The sequence below is a fragment of the Nycticebus coucang genome, chromosome 8 (genome assembly GCF_027406575.1).
Source record: "Nycticebus coucang isolate mNycCou1 chromosome 8, mNycCou1.pri, whole genome shotgun sequence".
Classification (NCBI taxonomy): domain Eukaryota; kingdom Metazoa; phylum Chordata; class Mammalia; order Primates; family Lorisidae; genus Nycticebus; species Nycticebus coucang.
Genome location: NC_069787.1, coordinates 100,432,544 through 100,452,540, shown reverse-complemented (window position 1 = coordinate 100,452,540; position 19,997 = coordinate 100,432,544). Strand labels below are relative to the sequence as shown.

The 19,997-nt window shown below is 38.2% G+C and overlaps 1 protein-coding gene across 5 annotated transcripts in view; it reads left to right on the top strand.

The window, feature by feature from the left end:
• The window catches only part of TOPBP1 (DNA topoisomerase II binding protein 1), a 77,421-nt gene extending 57,424 nt beyond the window's left edge, over nucleotides 1–19,997 (top strand). For all 5 annotated transcript variants that reach the window (XM_053599587.1, XM_053599588.1, XM_053599589.1 and 2 more), the window contains 5 exons: nucleotides 201–364; nucleotides 1,278–1,415; nucleotides 2,553–2,642; nucleotides 2,815–2,976; nucleotides 19,253–19,997. In XM_053599587.1, the coding sequence (XP_053455562.1) occupies nucleotides 201–364; nucleotides 1,278–1,415; nucleotides 2,553–2,642; nucleotides 2,815–2,976; nucleotides 19,253–19,396 (698 nt within the window). In that variant the 3' untranslated portion in view covers nucleotides 19,397–19,997. The remainder of the gene's footprint in view (nucleotides 1–200; nucleotides 365–1,277; nucleotides 1,416–2,552; nucleotides 2,643–2,814; nucleotides 2,977–19,252) is intronic.

Sequence of the window (19,997 nt, the reverse complement as noted above, 5' to 3'; positions counted from 1 at the left end):
ACAGAGTATGACCCTGTCTCAACAAAATAAAATTTCCATAAAATTATTTTACTTTATATGTGAAGTAATTGTCAGTCAAGGATTTTTGGTTTATATAGCTTGGTGCATTTTGTTTATAAATAATTTCTATGCATAGTTGAGATTATATGTTTCCTAGAAAGGAGAACCAATAAAATACAAGCAATTTTTCTCTACTTAAGGTGGATTGGTGATAGAAAAGCAGTCTTTTGATCCCAGTTGTACACACATTGTTGTGGGACATCCTCTTCGAAATGAGAAATATTTAGCCTCAGTGGCCGCTGGGAAATGGGTGCTCCACCGCTCCTACCTTGAAGCGTGCAGAACTGCTGGCCACTTTGTGCAGGTGTGTATTCACAATCGTGAAGATTTATTTTTCTAAAATAAATGTTTTAAGAGATTTCAGCACATCTACCAACTCCTCATATAATTGAAGTAACCAAATATCAAATTATACCAACTTTATAAGGTTTTCAATGGCTAAGCAAAAAAAATTAGAGATCACAAAACCAGATTACTGTAATTTTTAGAATTACTATAAAAACTCTGTAAGTGGACCACCCAGGAGACTGTAACAAACTAGTCAACATGGAGAGGTGGTCAACATAAGGACTAGGCCTTAGTACTGTGGTGCATATCTGATCTAGGAAAATTAGATCAGTTTAAGGAGGTATCAATGAAGGGAGGTGGTCAACTATAGAGGTTCTATTGCATATAATTTTAATGTTAGTGGTTTAATTGAAAGAAAATTCTTTTAACATTGGAAAGTTTCAAGATGATCTCATTATAAGCTTTTATCTTTACTACTGGCCCATTAAATATAAAACTAATTGTTTGCTGTATTTTGGTTTCTGACTGATCATCACTATGTAGTTTTAGAAGTTTTTAGTCAGTCTCTTAGGCATCATACCTCCTCTGAGACTATGTCCTTCTGTGAAGTTAGTCTTATAGCAAGTGAAGCCCGATAATCTCATAGTAATTATCCTTTGCCAAGATGTAGTTATCATGTTTCTTAAAAATGTATGCATTCTTTTTCAGATTTCTAATTAAAAACCAGATATACTTGACTCTTCTATAAAACCAAATTTATATTTTCTTCCATATCACAAAATGATGCTTAGTCCTTTCTGTAATTATAACAATTGAATGTATAGCTTTAATTGTTATTAGACTGTGGGTTCCTTGCGGACAAAAACCTGTATGCAACACAGTGACTCCCCGTATTATAGAAACTCAAGTTTGGTGAACATATTCTCTAGGAAGAAGACTATGAATGGGGAAGTAGTTCCATACTTGATGTTTTGACTGGCATCAACGTACAGCAACGAAGACTAGCACTTGCAGCAATGAGATGGAGGAAGAAATTACAGCAAAGACAAGAATCAGGCGTTGTTGAGGTATTAACATATGTACTTATGTGGGTACTATAAGTGGCATTCCATACTATGACTGTTCCAATTTTTTTTTTTAAGAATTTGCTTGACCAGGGCAGCGCCTGTGGCTCAAGGAGTAGGGCGCCGGTCCCATATGCCGGAGGTGGCGGGTTCAAACCCAGCCCTGGCCAAAAACCAAAAAAAAAAAAAAAAAAAAAAGAATTTGCTTGACCAAGTAATAATTCTACTTGTCTTTTAATGTGGGCATTCTAAAATTGAGCTTAATGTTAATTCCTAATTCTTCTAATTGTGTTCAAGATTAATATGTATATATAATGTAGGTGGCTCTTTTAAAAATAATTTGTGTGTGTAAAATGTGGCCTATCCTGTATTTTTTTTTTTTTTTTTTTTTTGAGACAGTCTCACTATGTCACCCTCGGTATTTTTTGTTGTTGTTGTTGCATTTACATTGTTGTTTTAGCTGACCAGGGCTGGGTTCAAACCCACCAGCCTTCGTGTATGTGGCCGGCACCCTACCCACTGAGCTATGGGTGCCACCCAATTGCAAGTATCTTAAAATACTATTTGTATTCATCAGTGCTTTAAAATTATAGTAATTCGACCCACCATTTTGTCTTGTGATTTAATGCATTATTATAAAATAAATCTATTATTATATCACAGATTTGTTTTTAATATTTTGATTACTTTCAATAAAATTATTTCCTTTGGCTCAGTGCCCCTAGTACAGTGGTTATGGTGCTGGCCACATGCACCGAGGCTGGCAGGTTCGAACCTAGCCCGGGCCAGCTAAACAACAATGACAACTGCAACAAAAAATATAGCTGGGCGTTGTGGCAGATTCCTGTAGTCCCAGCTACTTGGAAGGCTGAGGCCAGAGAATTGCTTAAACCCAAGAGTTTGAGGTTGCTGTGAGCTGTGACACTACGGCACTCTACCAAGGGTGACATAGTGAGACCCTGTCTCAAAAAAAAAAAAAGAAAGTATCCTAACCAGAGACAATTATGCTATACACTATGGCAAAAGAAATGCTATAAAACTCGTTGACATAAAACTAAGTCTACAGATAAAATCATGCATTCTCTGTACTGTTGTGTTATTTTCCATATGATTTCAACACTGATTATTTTTTATTCGTAGGGGGCATTTAGTGGATGGAAGATTATTTTACATGTTGATCAGTCTCGAGAAGCAGGGTTCAAACGCCTTCTTCAGTCAGGAGGAGCAAAGGTTTGTCATGAATTAATTTATTGAATTTTTTACATAAATAATAATCTAGCCAAGGTTACTATGATTGTTCTTCACTCACTACTTTTTGAGATGGTAATCCTTAGTACATAGTATACAGTTGGACTACTTTAGAATACTGGTTCATTGTGATACTTTCTTGTTTTTTTATTAGGTGCTACCTGGCCATTCTGTACCTTTATTTAAAGAGGCCACACATCTTTTTTCTGACTTAAATAAACTGAAACCAGATGACTCAGGAGTTAACATAGCAGAAGCTGCTGCTCAGAATGTATATTGCTTAAAAACAGAATACATTGCTGATTATCTCATGCAGGTTTGTAATCCTATCCTTCACCTCCTTATTACCAGAGATACGTAACTAAAAATCAAACGTCTAACTTTGGCTTGTTTTTAGTAGAATGTTAATTTCCCATTCTTCTCCTCTATTCAGTCCCTTTCAGTTTCATTCTGTTTTTAAAAAATAATACATATATACATATTTAGCTTAAGAGTTAAATATGAGAATGGTATAAAAATCTGGGGACCTCTGAAAGCTTTATAAGTGCTCTTTATTTCCAGCCATACAGTTAAAAAAAAAAAGTGCCCTTTAAAATGGTGGAATATAAAGAAAGCAGACATTGATTCCAGGAGTCCAAGGAGAAACATCTATCCAAAGGTCTTTGTTTAGTTTTCTTTACCTTTTGTATTGATAGGCAGTAAATTCCTATGTTAGACCCTGTGGTAAATTTCAGTATTAGCTATATGAAGGGCTTACTTACTACAGTGATACTCAGAATTGTCCTGTGTTGTGTGATTTGAATGAAGAAGGAAGAAAATCTTCCTGACAGGTAGGTACCTGAATTAGGAGTCAATCAGTAGAGTATGACACATAATCATAAGTGTCTTACTACGAAGGATTTCTAAGGAATGGTATAGAAATAAGGGGAAGCCAAAACTTAGCCTGCCTTTTGATTGTGCTTTTTCTGTTTTGGGATTGCTCAGGTTTTAATAGAAAGAATGCCTAAAACAGAAATGTTAAGCCTTAATCATAAAACAGTAAGCACACTGATTAAGAATTAGTAATTCAATAATAGCTTTCCTTGATCACCTAAGTAACTTATAAAAAAGCTCAATTCGGGTGGCGCCTGTGGCTCAGTGAGTAGGGCGCCGGCCCCATATACCGAGGGTGGCGGGTTCAAACCCGGCCCCGGCCAAACTGCAACCAAAAAATAGCCGGGCGTTGTGGTGGGCGCCTGTAGTCCCAGCTACTCGGGAGGCTGAGGCAAGAGAATCACTTAAGCCCAGGAGTTGGAGGTTGCTGTGAGCTGGGTGAGGCCATGGCACTCTACCAAGGGCCATAAAGTGAGACTCTGTCTCTACAAAAAAAAAAAAAGGAAAAAACTCAATTCATCGAGGCGTGGGGTTTTATATAATTTTACTTAATTATAGAAAAATGCAAGGGTTAGGGAGATATAGAGAATCCTATATCTGATTTCTGATTATTCTCGATAATAACCAATATTTATGGGTCACCTATACTGTGCTAAGCGCGTGTATGTGAATTCTATTTCATTTTTATACGAACTCTTCAATGAACGTAAACAGTTAAAGCAATGAGCTTTGCAAATTGACATTGCCTAAAGAAACGTGAATCATTGCTACAAATATTTGTGAAACTAAAATATAATACAATGTAAAAGAATGAAGTGATATAAAAATAAGAGGTGAATGCCTAAATTAGTTCCATATATAACAATATCTAATGTTGATTGAGCGCATCCATTTGCCAAGCACTGAGTGCATGAGTTATTTTAATCTTCTAGTGACCTTTTGAAGGATTGTATTATTATTACCATTTTTAAAGAATAGGAAAACAGGGTTAAGAGAAATTAAACACTTTGTTCAAAGTTACTCACCTAAAGCACATTCTGATTCCAGATCCCATGCTTTTAACCATTATTTTATACTGATTTTTTTTTCTGTCACCATTCTTGGAACCTAGCACATTGTCCAGTATTCAGTAAATAATAAATGAAGAAAGATTTAGCCAGGTGTTATGGCGGGTACCTACAGTCCCAGCTACTTGGGAGGCCGAGGCAAGAGGATGGCTTGAGCCCAAGAGTTTGAGGTTGCTGTGAGCTAAGACACCATGGCACTCTACCGAGAGCAATAAAGTGAGAATCTGTTTCCAAACAAAATACTGTAGAACCTATGTAAGTTGGCCACCGAGGGACTGTGACAAACGTGTCAACATACACAGGTGGTCAGCATAAGGAACTAACCTACTGTACTGATAGCTACATGTGGTGCATGTGGTCACTTATGGGGGTTCTATTGTATTAATGAGGTAGAAGATTGAAGAAATCTTTTCTGATTTGAGCCAGAAAAAGAAGATACCTTAGGCTGGGCACCCGTAGCTCAGTGGTTAGGGTGCCAGCCACATGCTGTGGGGCTGGTGGGTTTGAACCTGGCCTGGCCCTGCTAAACAAACAAACAAACAAAAATACCTTAAAAAACAAAAACATTCAAACCTATCTCTTCTTCCCGACAGCTCTAAATACCTAAAGACTGGCAATAGCATCCATATGATTGAGGGGGAAAGTTTGCCACCCATGGATTTCATATATAATCAAACTTTCATATGTAAAGAGAAATATATGTAGAAGGACTCAAGTATACCATATGTATCTTCCTGAAAAAATTATTTGATAAATCCAAAGCCAGCTAACCAGACATCAACATCAAGAACTCAGGATTAGGCCAGCAGTGGCTCATACCTGTAATCTTAGCACTCTGGGAGGCCAATGCAGGTGGATCACCTGAGCTCAGGAGTTTGAGACCAGCCTGAGCAGAGTGCCATCTCTACTAAAAATAGAAAAACTAGCTGGATGTTGTGGCAGGCACTGGTAGTCCCAGCTACTTGGGAGGCTGAGGCAAGAGGATCGCTTGAGCCCAGGAGTTTGAGGTTGCTGTGAGCTATGATTGACGCCATGTCACTCTATCCAGGGCACAGAGTGAGATTCTGTCTCAAAAAAAAAAAAAAGAAAGAAAAAAACTCAGGATTAGGAAAATGAGGATGCTAACAATTGACATTTAGTGTCCCCTAACATAATGGAAGTAATCTGAAATGTGAAGCAAAATTTATGTTCTCAAAATGGTTTAGTTAGAAAAGTAAAAAACAGGCTCAGCACCTATAGCTCAAGAGGCTAAGGCACCAGCCACATACACCAGAGCTGGCGGGTTCGAATCCAGCCTGGGCCTGCCAAACAATAATGACAACTACAACCAAAACATAGCCGGGGGTTATGGCGGACGCCTGTAGTCCCAGCTACTTGGGAGGCTGAGGCAAGAGAACCACTTAAGCCCAGGAGTTTGAGGTTGCTGTGAGCTATGATGCCATGGCAGTCTACCCAGGGAGACAGTTTGAGGCTCTGTCTCAAAAAAGAAAAGAAAGAAAGAAAAGTAAAAAACAATCTAAATAACCAATGGTACAGGATCACATCCATGTAAAGAAATATGTAACCATTAGAAATTGTGTTCATGAATATATTTTTAAAGGCATGGGAAAATACTTAACTAAAATAAACAACATCAAAACCCCCCATGATTTTATATACAGTATGATGTTAACTCTGCAAAGAAAAAAAATGGCATCTCTCTGCAGCCACTGAGGGAATGAAGTACAAGAGAGACATCATTCATGCTGCCAGGGAGGTGGCAGAGCCTACAGGCCAGTCACTGGGCTCTTCAAGGTGCAGCAGAGCCTATGAGATTTGAAGGTGTACGAAGGCCATTGTGACAAATGTTTTCCAAAATCTTGTCTTAGAAGTTAGCTGTGGGCAACATGGTGGCTCGTGTCTGTAATCCTAGCAGGCAAAGTGGGAGGACTGAGGCCCAGAATTTGAAACCAGCCTGAACAAGAATGAGACCCTGTCTCTACTAGAAATAGAAATATTAGCCAGGCATGGTGGCACTTACCTTTAGTTTCTGCTATTTGGGAGACTGGTCCTGGAAGAACACTTGAGCCCAGAAATTTGAGGTTGCAGTAAGTGAAGATGAAGCCACTGCACTCACTGACAATGAGACCCTGTCTCAAAAAAAAAAAAAAGAGGAAAAAGAAAGCTGTAAATAAACTAGGACCACCACTGCATATAATGAGCATCTAAGTAGCTGCTGACAAATGTCCTGATTCAGCTGTGATTTTTAAAAATACTTCTTTACCTCAAGTTTAAAAGTAGTAGTAAAGACTTGTTCAAGAAAATAGATGAGCTGGGCATGTTGGCTCACACCTGTAATTCTAGCACTATGGGAGGCCAAGACAGGAGTTGGAGACCAGCCTGAGCAAGTGTGAGACCCTGTCTTTATTAAAAATAGAAAAACCAGCTGGGCATTGTGGAGGGTGTCTGTAATCCCTTTTGTGAAGCTAAGACAGGAGGATCTCTTGACTCCAAGAGTTTGAGGTTGATGTGAGGTATGATGCCATGGGACGCTACCCAGGGTGACAGAGTGAGACTGGCTCTTAAAAAAAAAGAGAGAAAGAAAGAAAACAGATGAACAGAAGCAAATGAATATTTTACTTGATGTTGGTAATATCACAGTGAACTGTTAATATGTAGAAAAATAAAAAATGCTTAAAAACAAACCCAAAAAAACTAGAAGGAAATATGCTGTATCAATAGTGTTTGCCTCTGAGGAGATTGTTAATGTTATATACCTATTTCCTCTAAATATTTTTATGCATATTCTAAATTCTTTATAAAGAACTTGTATTACTTTTAAATTTCATTCAGTGTATTTTTCATTCTAAAAGTTGGTACTTTAAAAAAATTTTTTGCGCTTATTGTACCCTCAATGAATCCCCAACAATAAAAAAAACAATTTTTTTTGCATTTTGTTATTTTAAAACAAATGAATTTTGTAGTGAACAATATACCTACCTCCCATATCAACTAATTAGCTTGTATTTATGCAGTTAACATTTTTGTGTAAGGTTAGTATATAATGAAATTGGTTAAATATTAACTGTACAGTTCCTTGAATTCTAATAAAAATATGTAGTTGTACATTCTAGCCTTGTCCAGTAAAGAACCTGACCATTATTACCCTAGCTCCATTGTCACCACTGTTCTGATCATTTTCCTCACTGTGTGGTAGTTTTACCTATTTTGGATCTTCATGTAAATGGCATCATACAGTGTGTACTAATTTTTATAAAGCTTTGACTCAAAATGATGTTTTTGAGCTTCATCTAAGTTGCAGTATATATCAGTAGTTCTTTTGTTTTGCTGAGTATACCACAGTTTTCTTCTTCTGAGTATACACCGTTCATTCATTTTCCTATTAAAAGACCGCTGGGCTAGTTTCTTTTTCTTTCTTTCCTTCCTTTCTTTTCTTTTTCTTTCTTTTTTAGATAGAGTCTCACTCTTTTCCCTTGTGTAGAGTGTGGTGGTGTGTGTCATAGCCTGGAAGATCCTGTTGCCTCAGCCTCCCAAGTAGCTGGGACCACAGGCACCCGCCACCACAACCAGCTAATTTTTTTGTTTTCAGTAGAGACGGGTTTTCACTCTTACTCAAGCTGTTCTAGAACTCCCAAGCTCAAACAAGCCACCTGTCTTGGCCTCCCAGAATGGTAGGTGTGAGCCACTGAGCCCGGCCCCCATTGGCTATTTTCTATTTCAGTTATCATGAATTACGTTGCTAATAACATACAGGTGTTTTATGGACATTTTCACTTCTTTTGGGTAAATAGGAATACAATTGCTGTGTTACAGAATAAATGTATACTGTATTTAGTTTTTTATGAAACTGCCAGGCCTATTCCCAAGGAGATTGTTACCATTTTTCTACTCCCACCAATACAGTGTACAGGTTGAGCATCCCAAATGCAAAAGTTTGAAATGCTCCAAATTTGAAAACTTTTTGACCATCGGTCTGATGTTCCAAAGAAGTGCTTATTGGAGCTTCTCAGGTGTCAGATTTCTGGATTTGGGATGCTCAACCAGTAAATATAATGCAGATATCTCCAAATCAGAAAAAATCCCCAATCCGAAACACTTCTGGTTCCAAACATTTCAGATAAGGGATATTCCACCTGTACCAGAGTTCAGTTGTTCCATATTCTTGCCAACATTTTGTGTTGACAATCATTTGATTTTTAGCCATTTGGTAAGTTTATAAGCGATCACATTGTGATTTTTAATGACTAATGATGTCGTGGTTGTTTTTTGTATTCCACCTGCAGGAGGACCCTTTGTATTCCCTAAGGTACCAAGATATTCTCTAATATAGTTTTCCCAAAGCACATAGTTTTAGCTTTTATATTTAGGTCTATGATCCATTTCAAATTAATTTTGTTTATGCCATGAGGTAGCAGTTAAGGCTTGTTTTTTTTCTGGGTAGATATCCAGCTATTGCAGCACCATTTGTTGAATAGACTTTGCTTTCCCCCAAAGATTTTATGGCACCTTTATTAAAAAAAAAAAAAAAATCAAATAATCATAGTTTCATGGGTGTCTTTCTGGACTCGATATTCTGTTTCATTACCTACTTGTTGATTTTTATTACCCCCCCTTTTTTTTTTCTTTTTTGCTCTGGCTAAGAGAATGAACCTACTTTGTCTTGATTACTGTAGCTGTGTAGTAACTTTTGAACTTAGTGTTAAGACTACAGTTTTAGTTTTCTTCTCCACGATTATCTGGGTATTCTGTGTCCTTTGCATTTCCATATATATTTTAGAATCAACTTGTTAGTCTCTCTAAAAAAAAAAAAAAGGCCTAGATATGACTGAGACTGAGATTGCATTGACTATAGATCAATGAGACTCTTCAGGTCATCTTTAACTCTACGTCAATTTAGAGACAGTGAGCAATGCTGAGCCGTCCATTCCATGAGCACAGGGTCTCTCTCTTCAGGTCATCTTTAATTTCTTTCGGTAGTGTTTTGTGGTTTTCACTGTACAGACCTTGTATGTCTTGTTAAATTCACTCCTATTTTATGGTAGTATTATAAATGGAAATTCTTAAACTTTATTTTTCTATTGAAAAATATTGATTTGCGGGCGGCGCCTGTGGCTCAGTCGGTAAGGCGCCGGCCCCATATACCGGGGGTGGCGGGTTCAAACCCAGCCCCGGCCAAACTGCAACCAAAAAATAGCCGGGCGTTGTGGCGGGCGCCTGTAGTCCCAGCTACTCGGGAGGCTGAGGCAAGAGAATCGCCTAAGCCCAGGAGTTGGAGGTTGCTGTGAGCTGTGTGACGCCATGGCACTCTACCAAGGGCCATAAAGTGAGACTCTGTCTCTACAAAAAAAGAAAAAAAATAAAAATAAAAAAAATAAAAAAAAAAAAAGAAAAATATTGATTTGCCACCAATCTATAAAAATATACTTTTTGTTTATTAGTCTTGTTATACCCTGTGACCTTGGTAAAATTCAATTAGTACAATTAGTACCATAGATGTTCTTACATAAGCAGTTTATCTGCAAAGAGAGAATTTTACATCCCCCCTTGCTTGTGCCTGTTATTTCTTATTCTTATCTCATGCGGCCAGGACCCCACATTTCCTGCCAAATAGAAGTGGTGAGCTAGGGAATTACACAAAGGTGCCCAATTTTAGGTGGAAAGTGTTCAGTTTTTCACTCTTGAACATGTCGGCTATAGATTTTTCATAAATTTCCTTTCCAGATTGAGTAAGCTCCCTTTTTTTCCTAGTTTGCTGAGTTTTTTTTTTTTTTTTTTTGTGGTTTTTGGCCGGGGCTGGGTTTGAACCCGCCACCTCCGGCATATGGGACCGTCACCCCACTCACTGAGCCACAGGCACCGCCCTGAGATTTTTTTTTTTTTTTAGACAGAGTCTTACTATGTTGCCCTCAGTAGAGTACTGTTATATCACAGCTCACAGCTCCAATTCCTGGGCTTAAGTGATTCTCTTGCCTCTGCCTCCCAAGTAGCTGGTACTACAGGCCCACGCCACAACACCCAGATATTTTTTGGTTGTAGTTGTCATTGTTGTATGGCAGGCCAAGGCTGGATTTGAACCTGCCATCTCTGGTGTACGTCGCCAGAGAGCTACAGGAACCAAGCCTGAGATTTCTTTTCTGTCATTAATTGAAGTTGACTTTTATCAAATATTTTTTTCATTTCTGTTAACGTTATTACCAGAATATATGGTTTTTCTTTATTCTAGTAAATTACTTGAATTTTCAAATGTTAAGTTTAATATTTGATTCATGGGATCAGCTATACTTGGTCTTTTTATATATTGCTAGATATAATTAAGAATTTTTAGAATCTAGGCCTGGCTTGGTGGCTCACACCTATAATCCTAGCACTCTGGGAGGCTGAGGCAGGTGAATTGCCCTGAGGTCACAAGTTCAAGACCAGCCTGAGCCAGAGTGAGAACCCTGTCTCTAAAAACAGCCAGGCATTTTGGTGGGCACCTGTAGTCCCAGCTACTTGGGAGGCTGAGGCAAGATAATCACTTGAGCCCAAGAGTTGGACTCTGTCTCCAAAACAAAAAAATTGTTTTTTTAAATCTATTTGGGGGGATATTGGCATGTAATTTCCTTTTTTCTTTTCTTTCTTTCTTTTTTTTTGGTAATATTTTTGTCAAATTTTGCTATTAGGGTTTTATACATAAAGCAAATTGGTAAGTACTCTCTTGGTTCTTTAGATGATTTTGTGTAAGTTAGTTATTTCTTCCTTAAATGTTTGAAGGTCTGGAGTTTTCTGTATAGGGTGGATTTTTTTTGTTTTCCTTTGAGACATAGTCACAGCAACCTCAAACTCTTGAGGTCAAGTGATCTTCCTAAACGATATATTTGCAGTATATATCTATATATATATATTTTGCAGTTTTTGGCCAGGGCTGGGTTTGAACCCGCCATCTCCGGCATATGGGACTGGCACCCTACTCCGTTGAGCCACAGGCGCCACCCCAAGGCCGTTTTTTAAATAACATTTTCTTTACTAGATAGAGTTGTTCACACTTTATTTCATGTTTCAGTTTTGGTAAGTTGTATTTTTCAAATATCATTTCATCTTAGTTGTCAAGTTTGTTGGCATAAAATTCTTCATAATATTCTCTTGCTACACTTTGTCACCCTTTTACTATAGTGATAGGCCTACATTTATTCCTGATATTGGCAGTTTGTGTTCATTTGTTAAGTGGCTTATTTCGGAATCTATTAATTAACAAATATAAGAGGTTTTTCTGTGTGTTTGTAATTTCGGATTTCTTTTGAATTACATTGTAATCAGAGAACATACTCCATATGATTTTAATTCTTTCAAATCTAGTGAGACTTGTTTTAAGGACCACTTTAGTCTATCTTGATGAATATATCATGTATATAAGAATTTATATTCTGCAATTGTTGGATTTTGTATTCTATAAATAAATATCAAATAGGTCAATATGGGATGATGTTGATTAGGTTTTGTCTGTTGGGTTTTTATTTTTTTAGTTTCATCAATTACTGATTAAGGGATTGTTTATTTTTCCCTTTAAATCTGTCACCCCCATATATTTCAAATCTGTGTTGGTAGTTTTTTACCCACTTTTGATTAGTGTCATTTTCATGTATCTTTTTTTAATTGTTATGACATGTACCTCTGAGACTATTCTGTCTTGAAGTATAATGCATTATCTGAGGTAAATGCAGCCTTCTGTTTGCTCTTTGCCTTGGTATCTTTTTTCTTTTTGTCATTTTTTTGTTGTTGTTACCAAGTTAGGATTTGAGGAAAATTTTTTCCATTTTACAAACAATTTTTTTAAACTATCTGTCTGTATTTAAAATGGCTTTCTTAAAGACAGGATATAGTTGAGTCTTGCCTTTTATTTATTCTTTGGAGTATTTAGCCTGTCATATTATTCATATGATCGGATTTAGGGCTTTTTGCCATTTGTTTTCAGCTTGTCTCTGTTCTTTGTCCATATTCTTCTTTTCTTAGCTTTGGTATTAATTCAATACTTTTAGAATTCCATTTTATCCACTGGCCTTTTTTATTTATTTTTGAGACTGAGTCTTACTTTGTCACCCTTGGAGTGCTGTAGCATCACAGCTCACGGCAACCTCAAACTCTTGGGCTTAAGCGATTCTCTTGCCTCAGTTTCCCAAGTAGCTGGAACTACAGTCACCAGCCACAACCCAGCTTTTTTTTTTTTTTGTGGTTGTGGTTGTTTGGCAGCCCCCATATGTGGCTAGTGCCCTAGCTGCTGAACTACAGGTGCTACCCTATGCACTGGCCTTTTAAAGCAAAAATCCCTTTTACTTTTTTTGGGGAAGGGTATGTTTGTATGCAGATTACAATCAATGTATGTCCTTAACTTTTCATAGTTTCTCCAGAGTTAATATTGTATTACCCCACATTAAATGTAGAACTCTTGGGCAGTGCCTGTGGCTCAGTGGGTAGGGCGCCGGCTTCATATACTGAAGGTGGTGGGTTCCAACTCAGCCCCAGCCAGCTAAAACAACAATGACAACTGCAACAACAACAAAAAAATGGGGCATTGTGGCAAGCACCTATAATCCCAGCTACTCGGGAGGCTGAGGCAAGAGAATCACTTAAGAGCAAGAGTTTGAGGTTGCTGTGAGCTGTGACATTATGGCGCTATGGCACTCTACTGAGGGTAAGAAAAGCAAGACTCTGTCTCAAAAAATAAATAAATAAGTAGAATAGCCGGGCGCGGTGGCTCATGCCTGTAATCCCAGCACTGTGGGAGGCTGAGGAGGGAGAATTGCTTGAACTCAGGAGTTTGAGACTCGCCTGAGCGACAGTGAGACCCCGACTCATGAGCAAAATGGAAAAATCCATCCGGGTGCTGTGGTAAGCACCTGTAATTCCAGCGACTTCCAGGAGGCTGACGCAGCTGGGTGCCCACAGCTCAAGTCTGAGGTTGCAGTGAGCTACCATGCCCACTGCACTCTGTTCAGGGTCCTAGGGTGGGACTCTGTCTCAACAAAAAATAAATAAAATAAATGTAGAACTCTTGCATCTGAGGAGTTTCATTTGCTTCCTCTATGCTTCATACCAGGGCTAAGTAAACTATAGCTTTAAGGGCCTGCTGCCTATTTAGTAAATAAAGTTTTATTGGAACACAGCTGTATCATTCATTTATGATTCTCTATGACTGCTTTTGCACTACAATGGTAGAGCTGAGAAGCTGCAACCAGCTCACAAAGTCAAATAGTTACTATTTGGGCCTTACAGAGAAAGTTTTGACCTCTGCATTATGCTATAGTTGCCCCAATACTGTATTTTACTTTGAATAGGTTTTGCTCTAAATAGTCCTTTGTATTTTAAGGAAATTAAAAAATAGCATTTTATAATTACTCTCACCTATATACCATTTTGAGTGTTATTTTTTCCTAAAGGTCTGAGTTTCCAGCTGGTGTCATTTTCCTTCAGGTCTGATGGGGACCAATTCTAGTTCTGTGACTCAGTGGATAGGGTGCCAGCCCCATATACTGAGGGTGGCGGGCTTGAACCCGGCCCGGGCCAAACTGCAATAAAAAAAATAGCTGGGTGTTGTGGTGGGCACCTATAGTCCCAGCTACTCGGGAGGCTAAGGGAGAGAATCTCCTAAACCCAAGAGCTGGAGGTTGCTGTGAGCTGTGATGCCACTGCACTCTACCAAGGGTGACAATGTGAGACTGTCTCTAAAAAAAAAAAAGAAAGAAAATGTCTGTTTTCTTGAAGGGGATTTTTGCAGGATATAGAATTTGGGGCTGATAGATTTTTTTTTCCTTTTTATTACTTTAAAGATTGCACCGTCTTGCTGACCTCCATTATTTCTGTTGGGAAGTCAGTGATAATTTGAGTTGTTCTTGTGTCTGCATTGTGGCATTTTTTCCCTAGCTGCTCTCAGGACTGTTTCATCTTTGGTTGTCAACCATTTGATATTTCCAGTGTGGTTTTCTTTGTATTAATCCCGCTTACTGTCTGCAAAGCTTCTTCAATCTGCAAACTTATGTCTTTCACCAGGTTTGGGAAATTTTGGCCATTATTTCTTCAATTTTTTTTTTTTTTGAGACAGAGTCTCACTTTGTCGCTCTCAGTAGAGTGCTGTGGTGTCACAGCTCACAGCAACCTCCAGCTCTTGGGGTGATTCTCTTGCCTCAGCCTCCCGAGTAGCTGGGACCACAAGCACGCACCACAATGCCCACATATTTTTGTGTTGCAGTTTGGCCAGGGCTGTGTTTGAACCCGCCACCCTCAGTATATGGGGCCAGCATCCTACTCACTGAGCCACAGGCACTGCCCTATTTTTTTCTGTTCTTTCCTCTTAGGGCAGTGATTCTCAACCTGTGGGTCACGACCCACAGGAACTGTAATAAAGGGCCGCAGCATTAGGAAGGTTGAGAACTACTGTCTTAGGGAATTCAGGCATCGTAGCTCACAGCAGCCTCCTAGGTTCAAGCAGTTCTCTTGCCTCAGCCTCCCAAGTGGAGCCGCCACGACACCCGGCTATTTTTAGAGACAGGATCTCACTCTTGGTCAGGCTGGTCTTGAACTAGTGAGCTCAGGTGATTTGCCTGTGTCTCCCAGAGTGCTGGGATTACACGTGAGTCACCACACCTTTTAGATACAGTATCACAGGCCCCTAAGGCTGTGTTCACTTTTCTGCAGTCCTTTTTTTGTGTGTTCTTTTGATGGCTGATCCCTATATTTATCCATGTCCAACTTCACTGATATTTTCATTATCTCTTATCTTCATTCTGCTCTGAAGCCTCTGAGATTTGGGGGGTTAGATATTTTTTATGTCTAACCCCAAATTACTCCTTGGGTCTTTTTGTCTGTTTTTCAGCTGATATTCTTCATTTCACTCATTTCAAGCTTATTTTCCTTTATATCACTGTGCACAGTTATAACAGCTGGTTTAAAATCATTGCCTATTTTTTAATTTTGAGATTGTAGTTTTATATGAATTTATAAGAATTACCATACAGAAAGATCCCATACACACTTCACACTTTATCCAGTTCCCCCAATATTAACATCTTGTGAATTTATAGTATATCATATCCAGGATATGGTCATTGATAGAGTCCACCAGGCTTATTCAGATTTCCCCAATTTTACTGGTACTGTTTGTGTGTACATTTAGTTCTGTGCAGTGTTATCTTGCATGGGTTTGTGTATCTACACCACAATGGAGAAAGAGAGCAGTCTGTCACCACAAAGATCCTGCTTGTGGCCCTTGTTTTTTGGATGGATGTCTTGCTATGGTTGTCCAGGCTGGAATGCAGTAGCTATTTGCAGGAGCAGCTGTAGCACACTACAGCCTCAAACTCCTGGGCTCAAGTGATCCTCCTACCCAATGTGGCACCACACCTGGCTCAATGTTGCCCTTTTTTGACCCATAGCCATCTCCCACCTATCACCCTTGGTAGCCACTCATCTGTTATCCATTTCTATAATTGTGGCATTTCAGAAATGTTCATAGATGGAATCAATACAATGTGTAACCTTTGGAATTGGCTTTCTTTCACTCAGCAAAATTTCTTTTGTGAGAGTCATCCAGGTTGTTGCTTCCATCAATAGAATTTGTTTCTTTTTATTGCTGAGTAGTATTCCATGTTAGAGTTGTACTGCAGGTCAGTGGGCCACTTGTTGAAGGATATTAACCTGTTGAAGGGTATGCATTGTTTCTAGTTTTGAGCTATTATGAGTAAAGCTACTGTGAACATCTGTGTACAGATTTTTTTATGTGAATTTAAGTTTACATTTTACTGGGATAAATGCCCAAGAATTGTTTTAGAGTGGCCGCATCATTTTTCCCACTAGCTATGAATGATTTAGTTTCTCTGTATCCTCATCAACATTTATTGTCACTACTTTTTATTTTAGCCATTTTAGTGGTTTTAATTTTCACTTCCTTAATGGCTAATGAAATTGAACATCTTTTGCTGTGCTTATTTGCTGTTTATTGACCTTTCTTTTGAAACAGTCTCATTCTGTTGCCCAGAGTTGAGTGCTATGGCATTGTCATAATTCACTCCAACCTCAAATTTGGGCTCAAGTGATCCTCCTCCCTTTGCCTCTCAAGTACAGGTACCCACCATGATGCCCAGCTAGTTTTTCTTTTTCTTTCTTTCTTTTCTTTTTTTTTTTTTAAGTAGAGAGGGTATCTTGCTCTTATTCAGGGTGGTCTTGAACTCAAGCAATCTACCTGCCTCTGCCTCCCAGAGTGCTAGGATTACAGGTATGAGCATAAGGGCCACCACACCTGTTTTTTAAAGAGAAGAGATCTCCAGGCCAGGCATGGTGGCTTACACCTGTGATCCCAGCACTTTGGGAGGCCGAGATGGGCGGATTGCTTGAGCTCAGGAGTTGGAGACCAGCCTAAGCAAGAGTGAGACCCCCGTCTCTAAAAATGCTGGGCATTGTGACAGGCACCTGTAGTCCCAGCTACAGGGGAGGCTGAGATCAGAGAATCACTTGAGCCCAGGAGTTTGAGGTTGCTGTGAGCTACGAAGCCACAGCACTCTACCAAAGGCAACATAGTGAGACTCTCTTTAAAAAAACCAAACAAAAAAAAAAAAAAAGAGAGAGAGAGATGAGGTCTTATGTTGCCCTGACTGGTCTTGAACTCCTAGACTCAAGCAACCCTCCCATCTCAGCCTTCCAAAGTGCTGAGATTATAGGTGTGAACCACTATGTTAGGCCAACTTTTACATTTTGATGAGGTCACATTTAACAGTGTTTCCTTTTATAGATTGGGCTTTTAGTGTTAAGTCTTTTAACACTAGATCTTGAAAGTTTGGTTTTGTTTTTTTTTAAATCTCCTGAAAGTCTTATAGTTTTATGCCTTTGGTGCATTTTGACCATCATTATATAGTGTGAGGTTTAGGACAAAGGGTTTTTTTTTTTTTTCCTAAATACTTTTAGCTGCTCCAGCATCATTTGTTTAAAGAACTCTTTCCTCCATTGAGTTGCTTTTGTATCTTTATCAAAATTCGGTTGGGCATATTTATTTGTGTGGGTCTGTTTATGGGTCCTCCTAGGCAGCTGCATGGGTCTGTGTGTCTTTTCCTATGCTTAAGCTGTATAAAACAAGCCCAATTTTAGGCAGTGATTCCTTCCACTTTATTCCTCGTTTTCAGTATTGTATTAACTATTTTAGGAGACTTTACTTTTTTTTTTTAATTGTCTGTACCAATAAGCTTGTTTATGTCTACCAAAAACCCTTACTGGGAATTTTGATAGAAATTGCATTACATTTACAGATCAAGTTAAATTAGCATCTTTACCATGTTGTCTTCCAATCCATGAACATGGTATATCTCTCTTACTTAGCTCTTCTTTGATTTTTCATGAGCATTTTGTAAATTTTTGGCACATAGGTCCTATATATGTTTTATCACATTTATACCTAAGTATTTTATTTAAAGTGATTCTGATGGTGTTTTTTTCTTGAGAATGGGTCATGTTCTGCTTCGTATGTGGAGAATTTTGCATGTATTCTGTACATAACTTGTAGAAACTCCAGATTCTGCTGTATACCTTCAAAGAGTACTGTTTTGTTTAGCAAGCTGTTTACTAACCTTCTATAGCAAGTGCCAGCTCAGATCTCAGTTTAGTTTTTTTTAACTTCAGCATTAGTCCCTTCAGGGGTCAAGCAAAAATTTGGGCAGAGTTCAGACACTAAGTTTGGGCTTCTCCCTCCCACAGCCTTTCCAGGGTTCCCTACCTCATTTTCCCGTGGCTGTAGTTGCCGTCCTGTCCAGTTCAAGTCATTTGAGACTCCAAGTTTTCCCTGTTAGACTTTTAGCCAACCCACAAGACACAGACCGCTCCTCAGACCAAAAGCCATAACCAAATGGAAAAGGACAACTCGCTCCTACACATTCTTTTTCAAATGTGTACTCCCCTCTAATATTGCTTGATTTGTTCGTTCTCTAGGGTCTTATGGTGCTTGCTTTTGATAATATTTTGGTCAGAATTTATAGTTGTTATCTGTGGAAGAACTGAATCAAAAAGCACTTACTTGGTATTTTGTGGTGATTGATTTTCAGGTTATCCAGTGTGCCCTGTTGCCAGAAAATTAAGTTGTATTATACTTATAAGGAGAGGAAGATCCTTTTCTTCTATGTTGGAAAGTGGTTGTTAGGGATAAAGATGCCAGTGTTCTGGGGTCAGGTAGAGAAGAGTATGAATTTTGGCTTTGCTACCTGCTAGGTATAGGACATTGGTCGTTTTATTAACTTTTTTCTTTCTTTATTAGTAAAGTAAAATGAGGATTAGAAGAATCCATATCACGTTTATTATAAAAAAGTAAAAAAGATTTTTTAAAATTACACAAGGCATAGTATCTCACACTGAAATGATAGTTATCAACCATATTTTACAAATGAAATCATTAAGATCTGAGCAGGCCCCACTCTTGAGTTATACACTTATTTTTCTGTTAAAAGGGGAAGACTTTGTCCCACACTGCATTCACTAAATGTGACAAGTTCAAATTAGCATACCTTGAAAAACAAAGTTTTCAAGAACTAGGAATGAATATACACTTTTTAAGTCTGTCAAAAAGCAGAGTAAAGGAATCTATTACCAGATCACTTAAGAGTTTGAAATGTGAAAAAACAATGTTTATTTTTCCTTTTATAGGAATCCCCTCCTCCCATAGAAAATTACTGTCTACCAGAAGCTGTTTCATTTCTTCAGAATAATAAGGAAACTGAGCCTGGGTTATCTCAAAAGAGGAAAGCTCCTACAGAGAAAAATAAAATGAAACGGCCTAGAGTACACTGATTGACTAATAGCTGATCATATCTACTTGTTACCACATAGTAAAAATTTAAAGCCTGAATGTTACTGTGATGGATTTGTGTAGTAATTTAAAGATGAATACCTGAAAAAGTTTGCTTCAGAGTATAATGATGCCCGTACTTGAGTTTTGACACCTGAAATTTTAATCACTGAAATCTTAATAAAAAGTTACCTAAAAAACAATGCAGTACAACTCTTCCACTAGCTTGTTTTTAAACCCTGTTGAAGTGTATAAGAGGATTTTTATTTTATTTTGTGTGTGTGTATGTAAATATCTGAGGCTATAGCTTGGAAGTTTTAGCAAGGTGATGGATTTTGCTTTAAAATGTCTGCCTTAATTCATGACAAGAGTTGTCAATTGGGGTGTATTCATATTTTCCCTAATTTTCATCTTCTCACCATTTTACCTCTTTTTAACAGGAGCCTAAGCATGGGGTTAATGAGGAAGCTGGGGCTTTAAACTTAAACATGTATGTATATATGTATATGTATGTTTGTATAAATCTCCATGATGTTTGCCAAGTTTGGGTGCCAAAACTTGGAAAATATGACAATAAAGAATAAAAGTTGTAACTCAAATTAG